The sequence below is a fragment of the Pomacea canaliculata genome, linkage group LG3 (genome assembly GCF_003073045.1).
Source record: "Pomacea canaliculata isolate SZHN2017 linkage group LG3, ASM307304v1, whole genome shotgun sequence".
In the NCBI taxonomy this organism is placed as follows: Eukaryota; Metazoa; Mollusca; class Gastropoda; order Architaenioglossa; family Ampullariidae; genus Pomacea; species Pomacea canaliculata.
In genome coordinates, this window is record NC_037592.1 from 39,287,319 (window position 1) to 39,307,308 (window position 19,990).

Here is a 19,990-nt window from a genome sequence, read left to right on the forward strand (position 1 = left end):
CAGGTGGTCAGTCGTACCTCATCGGAAGATTTGGGTGGAATCTCCAAGTATCAGGTGCCAAGGTGTTTCCTCCAGCGGACTAAGATTCACGGCGGAAGAACACTCGGGCGCAAAGACAGCGTAAAGGTAAGCAACCCTGGTTTATTGTTGAATTCTCCCGCGTATTTCTGGAAGAGGATCACCATCGGCAGTGTCGAAATCCTTCTGTAGAGAGAGAGGGGCAATGATGCACAGTCAGTCCACTGGTCCTTTCCACGGTTTGGGTCTTTGAGTTGGACCAATGAGTGTTTTGCAGAGTTGGCGGATTGGAAGCTCGTTCAAGTGGAAAGAGCAAATGAACTGCAAAGGGGGGCCAGTGTGAAGCTCTAACCGATGTATTGCCCCACTATGGGGCCCAGTGTTCACAGCTGTGCTGTCGGCTATGCTGTCTGTAATTCCCCTTTCTTCGTTTGCACTGTAAATGCTATCAGCAATAGTAGAATATGTGTCTCGTTTATGCAGTTGATGCAGAGTTTTCATGATGTGCATCAGAATGGCTGACATCACTACACCCTCGTGTATATATGTTGGGGACGACACACAAGTCGCAAACAACACACTGCGTCCCACACTTGTTCTTTCTGAAAACAGATTTCAAAGACCTGTACGTGGGCTTACAATTCTTTATTATTCGGGAACTTGAGTTGATTTCAATGGATGACAGTAAATTTCACATAATTCAAATCAAAACATGTATATAGATAAAACGAATGACTACACCAGATAAGCACCCGAAACGACATGTTATTCTCACCATGTGTAAAAATGGCACTTCATTGTCATAAGCGGCTCTTGACCTTCCAGTTATCCAGTTTATATAAACAAAAGTTACTTCACTAGTTCCAAATGTTTCAGTTTGTAAACCATAGTAAAACCAAAGAGAGGATAGATGATTTCCGCAGCAACAAATGTGGTGAGCCTCTCTCTCGCAACGGCGAGGCCATTCAGCAGCTCAACTACTTTCAGTTTCTGGGTTCCATCATCTCCAATGATCTGAGTTGGAAAGTCAGTGTGGTTTTCACTGTAAACAAGGCCCAGTAATACTTTCTCCGCCAGCTGAAGAAATTTGGCATAAGATGGAACTTTCTGGTCCAGTTCTACCGGGATGTCACCGAGAGTGTACTGACATTCTCTGTCACCGTCTGGTGCGGCAGTCCCACCCGCAAACAGAAAGTGCTACTCCATCGGGTGGTGCGTGCAGCGAGCTGATGTACTGACTGTGACCTGTGGGGTCAATCTACACCCAGTGCACTCTGTGCAGGGTGAGCAAGATTGTGGCGGGTGCATTCCACCCGGCCAATACCCTGCTCTGTCTCATGCCCTCTGGGGTCAGGTATAGACGCGTCGGGACCAGAACTTCCCGGTTGATATACAGGTTGTTTGTGAAGCTATCGCCTTCCTGAACTCCGCCATAGCTCGTGGCAGGATTAATACTTGATGGATGCGTCCTTTCACAGTCCACGAGGCAGTGTTCATGTATGCAGAAAGGAAGTGTGGATGAGAAAAGGTAGTGTGTACTTATATGCATATCTATAGGATAAGCCTAATTATTTTTTCTTTTGTTTTATTTCTTCCACTATCAAGCATATTGTGAGTGCAGTTTCACTTGTTCAATAAACTTATTGGCCGGTGTACCGGCTCCATGCGCGTACAAAGGCATTGTTCTGTAATAATAATAATAATAATAATAATAATAACAACAACAGCAACAACAACAGCAATAATCATCATCATTTATGTGAAGCGACTAACTGCTGGTTAGATATCAATTATCCACTAACATAAAGAGGTCATTTATCATTTTTAAATGTACCCGAAAGGTTCACAATCGCTCCAGCTGTTATCAGCAGGCAGAAGGTGAGCATACACGAGATTTGTTTCGGCCGGCGACAGCAGAGGGTGCCTGATAAAACTGTTTGGGTGAGTCTGAGTTTTACACACCAGCACTGTCCGCACACAATTCAAAACAGATGTTTAAATCATTCAACAGGCGCCTTCCTTCCTGCCTGTCAGATGATATATTGAAGTGCAGTTTCATGAGCTTGTAAGATTTTTGAACATGCACTTATGTTCCTTCAAACATTTTTTAATCGTTTCAAACAGAAATGCCTTTGTACCTTTCGTGTAATAACCTGTAATGTATCTGTAATCGTGTAATTTCCTCTAGGAAAGTGCCTCCTAACAAATCACAAAGCTTCTGTAAGATATTTTCAGTTTTGAATATTGTTCCTCTATTTCGTTTCAGTGAATTCACGATACAAATTTGTCTAGACGCAAAAAAGCTAAATAAAACAAATATCAAAAATAACTACCGATGCATATTTTTGTTTTTCATCCCTCTATTAAGGATTATAGGGTTCTGGGTTCAGATCTCGGCGTGGAGTACACGATTTTATCTGGATATGAACATGTTCACAGTGTATTCTTGTTGTCCCACCTTTCATTATCTCTTACTCTAATAGCAAGAAATTACCACTACATGTTAGAACTTTCCTGTTTAAATAACAAACTAAAACAGCTTATGAACATTTTTACATTGCAGTTTGTATACAAGATGCTGATGTCGAAAATAGTAACAAGCAATATAGCTGCTTTTCTCCAAAATGTGTTTATTCAGTTATTGATAACTGTACTTTTGACATGTTCACTTCTTTTACTTTTGCCCGCTGTCAGTATTGAATCATTACTTCCCAGATAGTATTTTCACTGCACGATCTGTTGTTATCATTTTCTAACCTCCAACTTGAAGTATTTTATCGTCTAGAGGCCTGGATATGTTATCTCGAGACCGCGACACACTGTGGCAATGACTTCAGACAAAAAATACCCACAGAAGCTACATCCGTTAACATCTGGCTTTTCTTGTTGAACATATTTGAATTTTATCTTTCGACAGTAAAGTCTGAGAAACGATTGTTTATAACCCACTTCCATTTAAAAATATGGGTAGATAAACAACCCCACGCCAAATCGCCAATGCACTTTGACAAATTCAAAAATGTGTGTGGCCGCCATTTTCTGCTTTGCACTGACTGGAGTCGCTTGTGTAGGTAACATTTCATAGGCTTTGTTTTAAGTAAAAATAATCGTGAATTTCTTTACCTGTTTATAATGTTGTTTTTTGCATTCTGTCAATATTTGGTTGAGCAGAGACAATGCAAATGTAAACAAAGATTCTCTACCGACAAACACTTGTATTGGTTGATTACAGTTTTTGCTGTTGTTCTTGGTACATGCTTGACAAAATATTTTTGGTGTACAAAAAAGTGACACGTGTATAGTCAATGATAACACTTTTAATGTAAAAATGTATTAAAATATGTATTTATGTCTACTCTCATCAGTTGTTTTTAAATTTCTGGTTCTATTGTTTATAAACAAAGAAAATAAGCTGAAACTGTGGTTGCACAACTCAACAAGATATTGCTTTTCTTTGCAGTAAATGGCGATGAACATTTTCAAGAAGTTTCGATGGACCTGCATTGTGTTCATGACAATTCTTGGACTAGTGTCTGTCGTTTATTTCTTTTCACCCTTCCACAACCTGACGGACTCTTCTACTTTGGAAAAAAACAATGTGGACATATGCTTTGCATGGAGAAGTCAGTATTACAGTAACACAATAGTCAGAAAGGTCTACGCACACCCGTAATAATTTTAAGCTATTAATGCATTAATGAAAACTTGGGACATAAAACTAGACGCTCACGAGAATAGCTCTTGAAAATTATTAGTAATTTTAATAATGAGACTACGACAATTAGAAAAAAACCCACATATGCATACAGTCAGATCCCTAAACAAAAAGACAGGTAGGCCATCATACAGTAAGACAAACAAAAAGACAAACAAATAGGTAGACACGAGTTAGACAATAGGTAGACACGAGTTAGACAAATCCTCAAAGGGGCATTAGTTGTTATTGTCAGACATTCATTCCTGTGCTGACAGGGGCAGACAAACGAGCCTTGTGGACTGTACCATGGTGGGGGCGTGCCTGTGATATGGAAAGGTAACACAGACTAACAAACATTCGTGAGATAAAGTAGACACAGATAATGGCCTAGTGTTTATTAGCAGGGACAATAAAAATATTATAAAACGAACAATAAATAGGTGTTAACTTCAGCGATTTGAGGACCACAAACATGAAATTTTTAACATATTTATGAGTTATAAATATCGTAATTTATTTTAAGATAAATTTGAACAATTTATATATATATACACAAATGTATATGTTACGAATTCTATAAATTTATCTCAAAATTTCTCAGTGTAGGCTCCAGTGCAGACTGTATGATAAGCAGTTGTCATAAAGAATTAAGACTTTCTGTAATCTAGAAAAGAGTGGTTTAAAGAATCACTTAAGAAGTACTTAGACGGCTCTGATTTTTTTAGTGAACTTCAAAGATTATCATAGCCAAACTAGTCCTACAAAAATACATGAGATAAAAATATTGTTTCAGTGACTGGTCCAGAGAAAGATATCAATGTCAAGACAAGAGACAAATGGGGAACTGGCCTGTTTGCTTTGATAAAAACCTTATACCTCAGAGCAACTGTTTAGTGTACTCCTTTGGGTAAGTCTCCAAAGACTACTTACAATTCCTGTTTTGTCTTCCATTTTCGTGAAAATCATCTTCAAAAACAATGACGACGATGGTGGTGGTGGTGGTGATGATGATGATGATGATGATGATGATGATGATGATGATGATGATGATTGATGATGATGATTACATAAATTGAAATTATAGCATGTATTTAAGATTTTAAAGCTGTTGGATTTTCAGCATTGACTATGACTTTCGCTTTGACGACGCCATGGCAAACATAGGATGCACCGTCTACTCCTTTGATCCCAGGTAAAATCACAATCACTAACAAGATTTTTTCTAAGTCTTTTAGTATTATTTCTTATATTAACATTTATATTATTATGATATGAAGATGACCCAAAGCAGTAGAAGCTTTGTAGGGTCTCAGACTTTCTTTCATCATGCATGCAGTGTGTAACACGGAGAGCATTGTCAGAGTTTGTCATGTTGCAGCATGCTGGACACTCCGGACCACAAGCGTGGGGACCGTGTTTTCTTCAAGAGAATGGGCATCAGCGATAAGGACGACGACCATTTTGTACCCAGAGTCGATGAGTATGTTGAAAAGCGCCGGGCGGTCAACGGTTGGCCGATGAGACGTCTGCAGACAATCCTTGACCAGCTCGGCCACAAAAAGGTTAGACAGCAACTGTTTCTTGTACTGACATCTATGGGTCAACTTAGTTATTCTGTAGAAGAGTGTCTGCTCGATATATATATATAAGGTATTGCAAGATACGAAGTCTCACAGACATCAGCTAACATTTATCATCTGGTGTAACCATATGGAGTCTGTGTCAACACACTGGTTTGTGTATTAGTAATTTTATTGAGCAATGTCCACTAATTTTGTCTATGTAAACACATTTCAAACGACTTAGAATTGCGATCTACATGGTAATCACCTGAACGATGTGGAAGCACTGTGTTATTGGTTGTTGTTGTTGTTGTTGTTGTTTAGGAGCAGCTGACGGTGCTTAAGCTGGACATTGAGGGCTATGAGTGGGACGTCACTCGTGATCTTCTTGACTCGGGGATCTTGTCGTCCGTCCCGCAGTTTCTGGTGGAGTGGCACCTGTTTACGGACTTTCCGCCTCGAGAACGAGTCCCTGATGCCGTTGATACGTACTTCCGTGTGAGTGACATGGGCTTCCAGCTATTCTCCACAGGCGTTGTCTACAGTGGATTTAATTCAGCAAACTCTTTAAGAATTCTGGCAGAAGTTGCCTACCTTAACACAAAAATAATTTGACATGTCCTTCTCATTTCTTTGCTTTACTTTATTTGTAGCAACCCATGCCTGAATTCTCATTATGTGTTGTTTAAATTGGAGCAACCATTATTATCAACAGTTTAATTAGCAATTCCTGCCTTTACACAGGTGTAGCTGACCTACGTTAGAGACATTGATGGCAATAGATAGGAAGTACCTCGTCTTTTTAACACCCTCCTAAGGTTCGTTTGTAATAACACCTGTTTACGGATGTCCATTTCGTTAACGAATTCCTGTCCTGTCGTATTTCGGGCTGAAAGTCATCGGCTTCCCTTTCCGCATGTGGCAGTCACGGATTCAATGAAGTCCTCCATAATTTATCCGGAAACTGCTTCTATCAACACGAAATGAATCATAGTGAATGATAATTTATATTATTTGTGAAATTTCTTTTCAGATCAGCTATTTATCGTTTCATGAAATATTTAGACGTATTTATTAAACAGATTTGATTTGTAAATATTTCTTTTTATACTCTTAATTATTATTTTCTGGTCTTTTTTTTTTAGTTTTGATACAAGTTTTCAGTAATATCAGGTTATACAAGAAGAAGGATTTTTCTTCATCCATTTAGCTATCTCCTTCTGCTTATCATCTTGAAGGCAGAATCAGCGGGCACTCCACTAGTCCACATTAAAGATTCATTCTCAAATCTTTTCAAATCCCTGAAATTATCCCAAATAAAAAAGAGAAAAAAACCCCTAAAAGTTGAGTTCAGAGGTTTGAGTTTTCTTTAAAAGAAACCAACCAACCAGGCAAACAAACAAACCTGTCTGCAAGGAGGGTGGTCTCCCTGCTAGAAGTCTAAGGACAAAGACAAGGGAGGTAAGTGTGGGAGTGAGTGCGGACCACTCGTGTCTAACACAGAACACGTCTGATACATCTGACAGGACTATGGTCTATAGGTATCATCTCACTGCTCACCCTCTGAGGGACAAAGTGTAGGGCACGAGAGAATAGAAATATGTTCGTGAGCGATTGAAAGTTTCTGGATGGACGAATGCGGACTTTTTATTTTTTAACGGGTGGCCAGTCGTTCACTTAATCGAGGAAACACGCTGGATGCAGAGACACGTGCGTGGGAAGTGGAGACTGCCTGAAAAGTCTTACATGAACAGTTTCTTTGTTTGTGAAAATTTAGTCCAGTTTTCGATTCTTGGCTTTTCGAAACTTTATTTTTCGCAACCCTGATGTTCTTTGGTTTTACGTCTACTATAATAGATATTTATAATTAAGGCACAGTTTTTGGAGGGAGAGCGGAAGGTTAAAGTTCACCGGAAGAAGAAACTGTTGGCACAAGAGCAACCCTTTGTAACAGACGCAGGCGTAAGTTTTAGAGAATGGTATGCAGTACATCTACTTGTGTGTGTGTGGTCTGTCGGTTGTGTCGCGTATCATCCCCAGACGTCGCAGGATGTATGCACGTAACCCCTCGCTAGGTCGGAGATGACTTGTGACGTACCATGGAACCGCAGCTGCTCAGAGACCACACAACAACGACAAAGACAAAATTCAAGTTACAAAACACATTTATTAACCAAGTAAATAGCTAACCTGTACCCCATCTTCCTCTCCTCCAGCTGGCTCCCCGCTCCCTCCTCTCGTCCAGGTACGAGGCGTGGGTAGGTCGCTGTCACGTGACACCCTGCTCGCAGGTCCTCACCCCAGCGGCTCCACGTAAGGCTGGCCGCACACTGGCGCAGCAGGGTCACGCGTCCACGCGCCGACGAGGCGATGAGGATGCAGGGTAGACGATTGACACAATGGCGGACAGTAGAACGAAAGAAAACGAAGAAACGACGATAGGGATGTGTAAAGAGGATTTAAAAAAAACACAGTTTGGCATCTGCATGCAAGCAGCATTATCCTGTCAGACACAGTCAGGTCACTTGTATCAGTCCTTACAGCACGATAGAAATTCTCCTTTACCTTCAGTCATCTGCAAAGTATTTACCACAATTCAAAACTTCTTCAAGCAGAAGAGAAAAACAAGTAACACTTTAGACGAACGGTCGGATTGCAGAAACTGTAGACGAAAGGGTTGACGATGTTGTTGACGTTTCCAAACAGAAGAGCGGCTATACACAAGTTCAACCTCCATCTCGCCATCTCCTGTCGATATTCCCAGTCACCACCACTAAGGTCTCTAGTCCGTCCTGACGACCGGAACACTAGCTGCAATTTCACTCCCGAAGACAGAGGTCTGGCAGACGACACTTCTTTTCCCAAATCCACTCAAGACTCAAGGTACTTTTTACCATCCGCCGCCATCGAGATCCTTCATCCTCTCCGCTTTTTTCCCGCCAAAAAACGTAAAAACAAAACAAAACAAAATTTCGTCAGATCATGACGTCAGATCATGACGCGGCAACGCCCTCCTTCCGTCAGAGCTAAGGTCAGGGCTGACCCAGCATGCGACAGGCGGCAAGGAGTATCAGTAAGTCTATAATATAAATTATTTCTCACTTCTGTTCAATTCCGCTGTAATAGATAAAAAGGAGAAAACACACACACTAGCACACACACACACACAAGCTGTAAAGAGAAGCTGATGATATCGTATCCAAATTTGAGGAACAGGTCTGGCTTACAATTCATTGTACGTTTCTTTCATAGTCTTTTGTCTTGATCTTCATTACAAATGAGTTCAACATCAGAATATTGCAGCATTTGCATCTGTAAAAATAACACTTTGCCGTAGCTAATACTGAATGTACAATACAATTCCAGATGAAAATGACCTTTGATTTTGTCGGAGCAAATAATAATAACAACAACGACATCGGAAGGAACTACTAATACACTGATCGTGATCTTGTCTTCATCTGACACACGTGCGGCTGGTTATTGTGTCCTGTAGGAGATGAGTACTCTCCTTCACTCAATCACTTCAACTTCCATGCCTACTACAGTGTCCATAAACACTCATGTACTCACATAAATTTCATTCCTAACACTATGAATTTCTGGAGTTTTATATTGCCTGATACTGTACTTTGTATTGGTGTTATATTTCTCTTAATGTTGCTAGTCTATTATAACTCATTCCACTACTAGGTTTAACTTTTGGAACTTAAATGATTTTTTCCTCTGATATAATCCTGCTTATGTAATCTGTCTTTAAAGCCTTAATATTGTATTGTACACTTTGATGAAAATAAAATACAGGCTTGCAAGAAACGCGCACAACCCATAAAAACAATTACTAAGTTCTGAATGTGAAAATACAATTTGATAGAAGACCAGTAAGTTAAAACATGTATTTATAAAATCTGTACTTATATCTGATCTCACCTCACCTCACCGAATTTCTTGACTTGTAGTTCTGTTGTTTTAAAAGAATAAAATGAGCTGACATTTTGTTTTATTACTAAGGCAGATCTTACTTTTCTTTGCAGTAAATGGCGATGTACATTTCCAGAAGGTTTAGACGGACCAGCATTGTGTTCATGACAATTCTTGGAGTTGTGTCTGTCGTTTATTTAATGTTACCCTTCCACAACTTGCCAGACATTTCTACTTTGGAAAAAACGGGGTGGACATTTGCTTTGCATGGAGAAGTGAGTATTACAGTAACATAATAGTCAGAAAGTTCTACTAATACAAGTAGTAATATTAAGATCTTGGTGCATTGATGAAAACTCATGTGAGACACTCACGACAATACCTTTTCAAAAATACTCGAAATTTTAAAAATGAGACTACAAATAAAACAAATCAAACATATGCATACAGTCATACTTAAAGCAGAAAAGACAGATACTCATACAAGAATTGACATACACAGACAGACAGACAGACAGACAGACAGACAGACAGACAGACAGACAGACAGACAGACAGACAGACAGACAGACAGACAGACAGACAGACAGACAGACAGATGGCTGATAATAAACAGAATACAGTTACACGAATCATCAAATCCCATCAGTCGTTATCGTCAAACATTTGATCCCGTCAGTGTCAGACAAACGAGCCTTGTGGACTGTACCATGGTGGGGGCGTGTTTGTGATATGGAAAGGTAAGAAACTAATAAACTTTCGTGAGATAAAGAAGACACAGATCGCTGCCAAGTGCTTAGCGATGGCTAGCAGGAATAATTACAAGTATTGAAATACGAACAGTAAAAAAGTATTAACTTTAGAGATTTGGGGACACAGAAAACATGATCTTTTTAGAGGCTTTACAACTTTTAAATATTTAAGTTTATTTTAATATAAATATAAAATCTATGAACCTGAAATGTTTAAACGTATTTCGCAATGTCTACATTTATGTTAAAATAATGACTCCAGCGTTTATCACTGCAGGTTACAATACAGCATGTAGGATGAATAGTTGTCACACGGAGTTATGAATAAAGCGAGTTAAGGAATGAACTTATCAGTACTCACCTGTCTCTCATTACACATGAAATTTGTGTTTCTTGATGACATTTCATTATTATGATAGCTAAACGAGTCTTACAAAATTACATAAGATGAGAATGTTGTTTCAGTGACTGGGTAAAAGGACGGTACAACTGCGAAAAACAAAAATACATGGGAAACTGGCCTGTTTGCTTTGATGATAACCTTGTCCCTCAGAACAACTGTTTAGTGTACTCATTTGGGTAAGTCTCTCAGACTACTTACAATTCATGTCTTTACATGTACTCCGATTTTTGTGAAAACCATATACTTCTGTGGAAAGTCTTATTATTTACTAGTACTCACATTGCTTAAAACTTTTTTTTATCATGTATTACTTTTAAAACCATTTCTTTTATTTTTGATACGGTTAAACGAAAAAAAGCTCAAATGAGAGATGCATGTTGTTTACAACTTGTTTATCTTTCTTAAATTTACAGGTTAGTTTTATATCGCCTATATTACTAATATCTGAAAAAACTCAAACAGTTCAGGTTGGTCTTTAAAGCTCAAAATGATATTATAAATTCTACTGTTTAATGTCTTCATTTTTCTTTGACTTTTTATTGATGCGTGCACCTCCTCTCAACATACACGCGAACACACACACACACGCTATAATCACAACACACCTGTACGTTGTTCATTCGCAGTCTAAAGTGTTGTTGTTTGTGTGTTTGTAAGTGTTTTTATATCTCTGCATGGAAAGAGCTTAAAAGAGAAAAAAAAAAGATCAACTAAAGAAGATCCTATTTACGTATATTTTAAAAACTTTAAATAATAAGAATACAATATTTCTGGAAAAAAAATAAGAACAAGTCTGTAAAATATATTTTCAGCATTGACTATGACTTTAGCTTTGACGACGCCATGGCAGCCATAGGATGCACCGTCTACTCCTTTGATCCCAGGTAAAATAATTTACAACTCTTTTTGCTTCAAAATTATATATATATAGATATAATTTCTTACATATTAATATTTCTATTATTATATTATGAAGATGAACCAAAACAGCAACACGTTGTAGGCTGTCAGCTGCCGCGGATAAACTTTCATCATGCATGCAGTGGGTAACACGGAGAGCATTGTCAGAGTTTGTCATGTTGCAGCATGCTGGACACTGCTGACCACAAGCGTGGGGACCGTGTTTTCTTCAAGAGAATTGGCATCAGCGATAAGGACGACGACCATTTTGTTCCCAGAGTCGATGAGTATGTTCGAAAAGCGCCCGGCGGTCAACGGATGGCCGATGAGACGTCTGCAGACAATCCTTGACCTCCTGGGTCACAGAAAGGTTAGAACAACTGTCACTTGTACTGACCTCTAGGGGTCAAGTTAGTTATTGTGTAGAAGAGTATTGTTGTAATATTAATATGTAAGGTCTTACAAGATACGATGTGTCTCAGACATCAACTAACATTTACCATTGGAATCAACCGTATCTGTGTCATGACATTAGTTTTGTTAGTCAGCAAATTTATTGAGCCAGAGAATTTAAAATCAAAATTTATTACAAGTAAAGCAAGGTTTCTGATACAATGGTATATACGATGTTCAAAAGTGTTCATTACTAATCTAAACACAGTGTGGATCAGTTTATTTGAAGTCTATTTATTTCAAATTGAGAAATGACTTCTGAACAAAAACTGCCGTAATCACCTCCACTTCAATCTATGAGGAAGCACTGTGTTATTGGTTGCTGTTGTTGTTGTTGTTGTTGTTTAGGAGCAGCTAACCGTGCTTAAGCTGGACATTGAGGGCTATGAGTGGGACGTCACTCGTGATCTTCTTGACTCTGGGATCTTGTCGTCCGTTCCGCAGTTTCTGGTGGAGTGGCACCTGTTTCCGGACTTTCCGCCTCGAGAACGAGTCCCTGATGCCGTTGAAACGTACTTCCGTCTGCGTGACATGGGCTTCCAGTTTTTCCACATCGGCAGCTTCTTCCGCGGATTACCGACCTCCTTGAGAATGCAGGCAGAAGTTGCCTACCTTAACACGAAACGAAACTGACCTGTCCCTCTATTTTGTTTGCTTTTATTTAGCTCAGTCAACTCAGATTTAATCTCTTACTATTTTCTCTTTAATTGCAACAAGCGTTATAATAATATCAATTCTATTATTAGTAGTTCTACCTTCCCTTACACGGGGGTAGCTGACAAAGTTAGACATGAAAGGCGATGAATGGGAAGTAACTAGTGCTTATTTTTGTCCCTCCTTCTAACTAACTTCTACCCATAACTAATGGGTACCACCTGTTTACAGACTTTCCACTTGTTAATACAGTTTTGTGGAAAACTTCTGGCTTACAATTTATTATATAGAATACTTATATTTTTGTTCACAGTCTCTTTTACGATCTTCTATTACAAAGGAGTACACACTTAGCTGTATATGGATACCTTTGGACCTCTAAATATAAACATTTACTATAATTAAAATTAAACTGAATGTCCTAACTAATGTAAAATTTAAGATGGACTTACTGTATTTTTCTTATAACTGAGTAAAGAGGCATTGACATGCGTTTTAGAAAAAAAAAACTGGTAAAAATGTTCCTCAGAAATTAATGAAGTTGGTCATTGTCTGTTTTTTTTTTTCGTTTTTTTATAGTTTTAATACAAATGTCTTATTGCCGGAGCTTTTTTAATGCATGAAATGTTTATTTAGATTTTAATATCTTTGATAACGGTATTAGAAATTTTCTACAATTTTCATTTAATTTAATTTGCCATTTTGAAATCATTTCTTGCTGACTGAACGTAGAGCACAGTAATATCAGGTTATACAAGAAGAAGGATTTTTCTTCATCCATGTTAGCTTTCTCCTTCTCCTTATCATCTTGAAGGCAGAATCAGCAGACACTCCACTAGTCCACATTAAAGATTCATTCTCAAATCTTTTTAAATCCCTGAAATTATCCCAGATAAAAAAGAAAAAAAAACCCCTAAAAGTAGTGTTCAGAGGTTTGAGTTTTCTTTAAAAAAACAACCACCCAACCAACAAACAAACAAACAAGCATGTATAGACAACTAGTATCAGTCAACAAAGAAAAGATAACAGCTTCCTTTCCTCACTTATGACTAAATACAAAGTAGCCAACTGTTCATGGTATCATAGAACAACAATCCACGGAACAGATAGCAGCAGTAACTTAGCAATAAAGTTCAAAGCACTGGCCGCGCTTGTTGTCGGGATGCACCTGGACACCCATTATCAACAGCGTAGACAGGTGTGAGAGACGATCCACAGCATGACACTGGACACCAACACCTGTCTGCAAGGAGGGTGGTCTCCCTGCTAGAAGTCAAAGGACAAAGACAGGGGAGGTAAGTGTGGGACTCAGTACGGACCACTCGTGTCTAACATAGAGATATGTTCGTGAGCGATTGAAAGTTACTGGATTGACGAATGCGGAGTTTTTGTTTTTTAAGGGATGGCCAGTCGTTCACTTCTCGAGGAAACACGCTGGATGCAGAGACACGTGCGTGGGAAGTGGAGACTGCCTGAAAAGTCTCGCATGAACAGTTTCTTTGTGAAAATTTAGTCCAGTTTTCGAGTCTTTGCTTTTCGAAATTTATTTTTCGCAACCCTGATGTACTTCGGTTTTGCGTCTGTTATATTATATATTTATAATAAGGTCACAGTTGTTGGAGGGAGAGCGGAAGGTCAGAGTTCACCGGGAGAAGAAACCGTTAACCCAAGATCAACCCTTCGTAACAGACGCAGGCGGAAATTTTAGGGAATTGTCTGCAGTAACTCACCTTGTGTGTTTTTTTTTGTTTTTGGTTGGTTGGTTGTGTCGCGTATCATCCCCAGACATCGCAGGATGCACGCACGTAACCCCTCGCTCTGCCGGAGATGGCTTGTGACGTACATGGAACCGCAGCTGCTCAGAGACCAGACAACAATGACAAAGATAAAATTCATGTTAGAAAACTAATTTATTAACCAGGTAAATAGTGAACTGGGAGCTCTGTGGTGTGAGCAACAGGCCGTGCAAAATTCTTGGGGGCCAAGAAACTGCAAACCGACGTTGGCGATCAGGAGCAGTGGACTCGGAAAGAGTAAGGAGGGGGCTACCCTTCCCTTCTTTATGCTGACGTCAGCAGAAACTAACCGCCGGAGGAGGGATTGCTTGCTTTTAGTTTCATCCCAGCTACATCTTGCTCTACCCACCCACCTGACAGCAACCTACCGGTATCGTAAAAACACTCTTTTACCATTTATTGAACTGTAGAAAAGCGTATTACAATTGACTTCAAAAGAAACCGGGGACTGGAGAGCTGCAGGGACTAAACGGTTATTAACTTGTTGGATTTCGTCAAAGACGTACATGTGTTATGTATGATGATAACACTGTGGATATAAATTGTAGGACTGCGTCAAGGATTATTATTGTAACTCTTTAAATTGGTGCCATGTGGATTCCGGCAGACTGACTTGTTAAACTTTGATGGTGTGTTATTATTGCAACTCTTCATTTGATGCCGTGTGGATTCCGGCAGAGTGACTTGGTAAACTTTGATGGTGTGAACGTGATGGAGTGTTATTTCTATTGATGATGGATTACTGTTGATATTTTGTTCTCCTTTAAACTTGTGTTTGTTCTTAATAATTATTCGTGCCTCTAAGGAGGGACGCCCACCCTCAAGCGATCTGGTTATATTTGTTTGTGGAAAGAATGCGCATGTTTACGGCCGGCCGTGACATTGGCATTTGAATGCAAAGCAGCATCATCCTCTCGGACACAGTCAGGTCACTTGTATCAGTCCTTACAGCACGATAGAAATTCTCCTTTACCTTCAGTCATCTGCGAAGTATTTACCACAATTCAAAACGTCTTCGAGCAGAAGAGAAAAACAAGTCACACTTTAGACGAACGGTCGGATTGCAGAAACTGTAGACGAACGGGTTGACGATGTTGTTGACGTTTACAAACAGAAGAGCGACTATACACAAGTTCAACCTCCATCTCGCACAAACCTCCATCTCGCACATATCTCCTTACGATATTCCCAGTCACCACCACTGAGGTTTCTAGTCCGTCCTCACGACTGGAACACTAGCTGCAATTTCACTCCCGAAGACAGAGGTCTGGCAGACGACACTTCTTTTCCCAAATCCACTCAAGACTCAAGGTACTTTTTACCATCCGCCGCCATCGAGATCCTTCATCGTCTCCGCTTTTTTCCCGCCAAAAAACGTAAAAACAAAACAAAACAAAATTTCGTCAGATCATGACGTCAGATCATGACGCGGCAACGCCCTCCTGCCGTCAGAGCTAAGGTCAGGGTTGACCCAGCATGCGACAGGCGGCAAGGAGTATCAGTAAGTCTATAATATAAATTATTTCTCACTTCTGTTCAATTCCGCTGTAATAGATATAAAGAAGAAAAAGCAATTATAGTATTGTTGAGCGGTTTGAGTTTGATTTATGAGAAGAAAACACACACACACACACACAATCTGTAAAGAGAAGCTGATGATATCGTATCCAAATTTGAGGAACAGGTCTGGCTTACAATTCATTGTACGTTTCTTTCATAGTCTCTTTTCTTGATCTTCATTACAAATGAGTTCAACATCAGAATATTGCAACATTTGCATCTGTAAAAATAACATTTTGCCGTAGCTAAGACTGAATGTACAATACAATTCCAGATGAAAATGACCTTTGATTTTGTCGGATCAAATAATAATAGCCATTCGCTTGCTCAGCCACATGTTACACAGCTGAAAATTAATAAACAAAATATAAATAAATAACTAATAGGGAGTTTGCAAAGGGTACCTTTGCTATATAAGGAACTACTAAAACACTGATCCTGATCTTGTCTTCATCTGACACACGTGCGGCTGGTTATTGTGTCCTGTACGCCATGAGTACTCTCCTTCACTCAGTCACTCACTTCAACTTCCATGTTTACTACAGTGTCCGTAAACACTCATGTACTCACAGAAATTTCATTCCTGACACTATGAATTTCTGGAGTTTTATTTGCCTGATACTGTACTTTGTATTGGTGTTATATTTCTCTTAATGTTGCTAGTCTATTTTACCTCATTCCTCAACTAAATTTCACTTTTGTAACTTAAATGATTTTTTCCTCTGATATAATCCTGCTTATGTAATCTGTCTTTAAAGCCTTAATATTGTGTTGTACACTTTGATGAAAATAAAATACAGGTTGCAAGAAACGCGCACAACCCATAAAAACAATTACTAAGTTCTGAATGTGAAAATACAATTTGATAGAAGACCAGTAAGTTAAAACATGTATTTATACAATCTGTACTTATATCTGATCTCACCTCACCTCACCGAATTTCTTGACTTGTAGTTCTGTTGTTTTAAAAGAATAAAATGAGCTGACATTTTGTTTTATTACTAAGGCAGATCTTACTTTTCTTTGCAGTAAATGGCGATGTACATTTCCAGAAGGTTTAGACGGACCAGCATTGTGTTCATGACAATTCTTGGAGTAGTGTCTGTCGTTTATTTAATGTTACCCTCCTACAACTTGCCAAACATTTCTACTTTGGAAAAAAACGGGGTGGATATTTGCTATGCATGGAGAAGTGAGTATTACAGTAACATAATAGTCAGAAAGTTCTACACATACAAGTAGTAATATTAAGATCTTGATGCATTGATGAAAACTCATGTGAGACACTCACGACAATACCTTTTCAAAAATACTAGAAATTTTAAAAATGAGACTACAAATATAACAAAACAAGCATATGCATACAGTCATACTTAAAGCAGAAAAGACAGATACTCATACAAGAATTGACATACACAGACAGACAGACAGACAGACAGACAGACAGACAGACAGACAGGCAGACAGACAGACAGACAGACAGACAGACAGACAGACAGACAGACAGACAGACAGACAGACAGACAGACAGACAGACAGACAGACAGATGGCTGATAATAAACAGAATACAGTTACACGAATCATCAAATCACATCAGTCGTTATCGTCAAACATTTGATACCGTCAGGGGCAGACAAACGAGCCTTGTGGAGTTTACCATGGTGGGGGCGTGTTTGTGATATGGAAAGGTAAGAAACTAATAAACTTTCGTGAGATAAAGAAGACACAGATAACTGCCTAGTGCTAAGCGATGGATAACAGGAAAATTACAAGAAATGAAATACGAACAGTAAAGAAGTTTAACTTTAGAGATTTTAGAGACATAGAAAACATAATCTTTTTAGAATGTTTTACAACTTGCATGTAGCATGAATAGTTGTTACAAAGAGTTATGAATAAAGCGAATTAAGGAATGACTTATCAAGTACTTACCTGTCTCTCATTACACATGAAATTTGTGTTTCTTGTTGACCTTTCATTATTATGATAGCTAAACTAGTCTTACAAAATTACATTAGATGAAAATGTTGTTTCAGTGACTGGGGAAGAAGAAGGTACACCTGCAAAAAGAAAATACAAATGGGAAACTGGCTTGTTTGCTTTGATGATAACCTTGTTCCTCAGAACAACTGTTTAGTGTACTCATTTGGGTAAGTCTCTGAAACTACTTACAATTCATGTCTTTACTCCGATTTTTGTGAAAACCATCCACTTCTTAGGAAAGTCTTCTGACTTATAAGTACTCACATTGCAAAAAACTTTTTTTTTTATCATGTATTACTTTTAAAACCGTTTCTTTTATTTTTGATACGGTTAAACGAAAAAAAGCTCAAATGAGAGATGCATGTAGTTTACAACTTGTTTATCTTTCTTGCTTAAATGTACAGGTTAGTTTTATATCACCTATATTTACTGATATCTGAAAAAACTCAAACAGTTCAGGTTGGTCTTTAAAGCTCAAAATGATCTTATAAATTCTACTGTTTAATGTCTTCATTTTTCTTTGACTTTTTATTGATGCATGCACCGCCTCTCACATACACGCGAACACACACACACACACTATAATCACAACACATCTGTATGTTGTTCACTCGCAGTCTAAAGTATTGTTGTCTTGTGTGTTTGTAAGTGCTTTTATATCTCTGCAATGAAAGAGCTTAAAAAAGACATAAAAGATCAACTAAAGAAGATCCTATTTACGTACATTTTAAAAACTTTAAATAATAAGAATACAATATGTTCTGGAAAAAAATAAGAACAAGTCTGTAAAATATATTTTCAGCATTGACTATGACTTTAGATTTGACGACGCCATGGCAGCCAGAGGATGCACCGTCTACTCCTTTGATCCCAGGTAAAATAAGAATAACAATTTCTTTTGCTTCAAAATTATATATATATATAGATATAATTTCTTATATATTAATATTTCTATTATTATATTATGAAGATGAACCAAAACAGCAACACGTTGTAGGGTGTCAGCTGCCGCGGATAATCTTTCATCATACATACAGTGGGTAACACGGAGAGCATTGTCAGAGTTTGTCATGTTGCAGCATGCTGGACACTGCTGACCACAAGCGTGGGGACCGTGTTTTCTTCAAGAGAATTGGCATCAGCGATAAGGACGACGACCATTTTGTACCCAGAGTTGATGAGTATGTTCAAAAGCGCCCGGCGGTCAACGGTTGGCCGATGAGACGTCTGCAAACAATCCTTGACCTCCTGGGTCACAGAAAGGTTAGAATAACTGTCACTTGTACTGACCTCTAGGGGTCAAGTTAGTTATTGTGTAGAAGAGTATCGGTGTGATATTAATATGTAAGGTCTTACAAGATACGATGTGTCTCAGACATCAGCTGACATTTACCATCGGAATCAACTGTATCTGTGTCAGGACATTAGTTTTGCTATTCAGCAAATTTATTGAGCCAGAGAATTTAAAATCAAAATTTATTACAAGTAAAGCTAGGTTTCTGATACGATGGTATATGTGATGTTAAAAAATGTTCATTACTAATCTAAACACAGTGTGGATCAGTTTATTTGAAGTGTATTTATTTCAAACAATTGAGAATTGACTTCTGCACACTGTCTTATTTGTCTCAACTGCAAACTATGAGGAAGCACTGTGTTATTGGTTGTTGTTGTTGTTGTTGTTGTTGTTGTTGTCGTTGTTGTTGTTGTTGTTGTTGTTGTTTAGGAGCAGCTGACCGTGCTTAGGATGGACATTGAAGGCTATGAGTGGGACGTCACTCGTGATCTTCTTGACTCTGGGATCTTGTCGTCCGTCCCGCAGTTTCTGGTGGAGTGGCACCTGTTTACGGACTTTCCGCCTCGAGAACGAGTCCCTGATGCCGTTGATACGTACTTCCGGCTGCGTGACATGGGCTTCCAGTCATTCGACATCCGCAGCCTCTACCGCGGATCACCGACCTCCATGATAATGCAGGCAAAGGTTTCCTACCTTAACACGAAACGAAACTGACCTGTCCCTCTATTTTGTTTGCTTTTATTTAGCTCAGTCAACTCAGATTTAAACTCTTACTATGTCCTCTTTAATTGAAACAAGCGTTATAATAATATCAAACTCTATTATTAGTAGTTCTACCTTCCCTCACACGGGGGTAGTTGACAAAGTTAGACATGAAAGGCAATGAATTGGAAGTAACTATTGTTTTTTTTTGTCCCTCCTAAGATTCGTTATGGGTATCATTTGTTTACAGATTTTCCACTTGGTAATACAGTTTTGTGGAAAACGTTTGGC

At 38.7% G+C, this 19,990-nt stretch overlaps 2 protein-coding genes across 12 annotated transcripts; both read left to right on the forward strand.

Annotated features, from left to right (window-relative positions):
* On the forward strand, nucleotides 1-6,373 carry LOC112559135. Of its 7 annotated transcripts, none has more exons than XM_025230119.1 (8): nucleotides 775-1,546; nucleotides 1,860-1,959; nucleotides 2,789-3,085; nucleotides 3,479-3,641; nucleotides 4,509-4,622; nucleotides 4,836-4,907; nucleotides 5,094-5,277; nucleotides 5,602-6,373. In XM_025230119.1, the coding sequence occupies exons 3-8, from the start codon at nucleotides 3,016-3,018 to the stop codon at nucleotides 5,890-5,892; spliced, it is 894 nt and encodes a 297-aa protein (XP_025085904.1). In that variant the 5' UTR covers nucleotides 775-1,546; nucleotides 1,860-1,959; nucleotides 2,789-3,015; the 3' UTR covers nucleotides 5,893-6,373. The 7 variants fall into 7 exon arrangements, with proteins under 7 accessions (XP_025085910.1, XP_025085904.1, XP_025085905.1 ...); XM_025230120.1 differs by having other exon boundaries at nucleotides 2,804-3,085; XM_025230122.1 differs by lacking the exon at nucleotides 2,789-3,085 and adding an exon at nucleotides 3,991-4,051 and having other exon boundaries at nucleotides 936-1,546.
* A 1,908-nt stretch (nucleotides 6,374-8,281) lies between these two features.
* Nucleotides 8,282-19,985, forward strand: LOC112559137 (methyltransferase-like protein 24). Of its 5 annotated transcripts, none has more exons than XM_025230128.1 (8): nucleotides 8,282-8,350; nucleotides 8,644-8,842; nucleotides 9,312-9,473; nucleotides 9,878-9,938; nucleotides 17,754-17,867; nucleotides 18,503-18,574; nucleotides 18,780-18,963; nucleotides 19,427-19,985. In XM_025230128.1, coding segments are annotated over exons 3-8 (717 nt in total). In that variant the 5' UTR covers nucleotides 8,282-8,350; nucleotides 8,644-8,842; nucleotides 9,312-9,472; the 3' UTR covers nucleotides 19,712-19,985. The 5 variants fall into 5 exon arrangements, with proteins under 5 accessions (XP_025085913.1, XP_025085915.1, XP_025085914.1 ...); XM_025230130.1 differs by lacking the exon at nucleotides 9,878-9,938 and adding an exon at nucleotides 17,345-17,405; XM_025230129.1 differs by having other exon boundaries at nucleotides 8,644-8,747.
* Nucleotides 19,986-19,990: the final 5 nt, after the last annotated feature.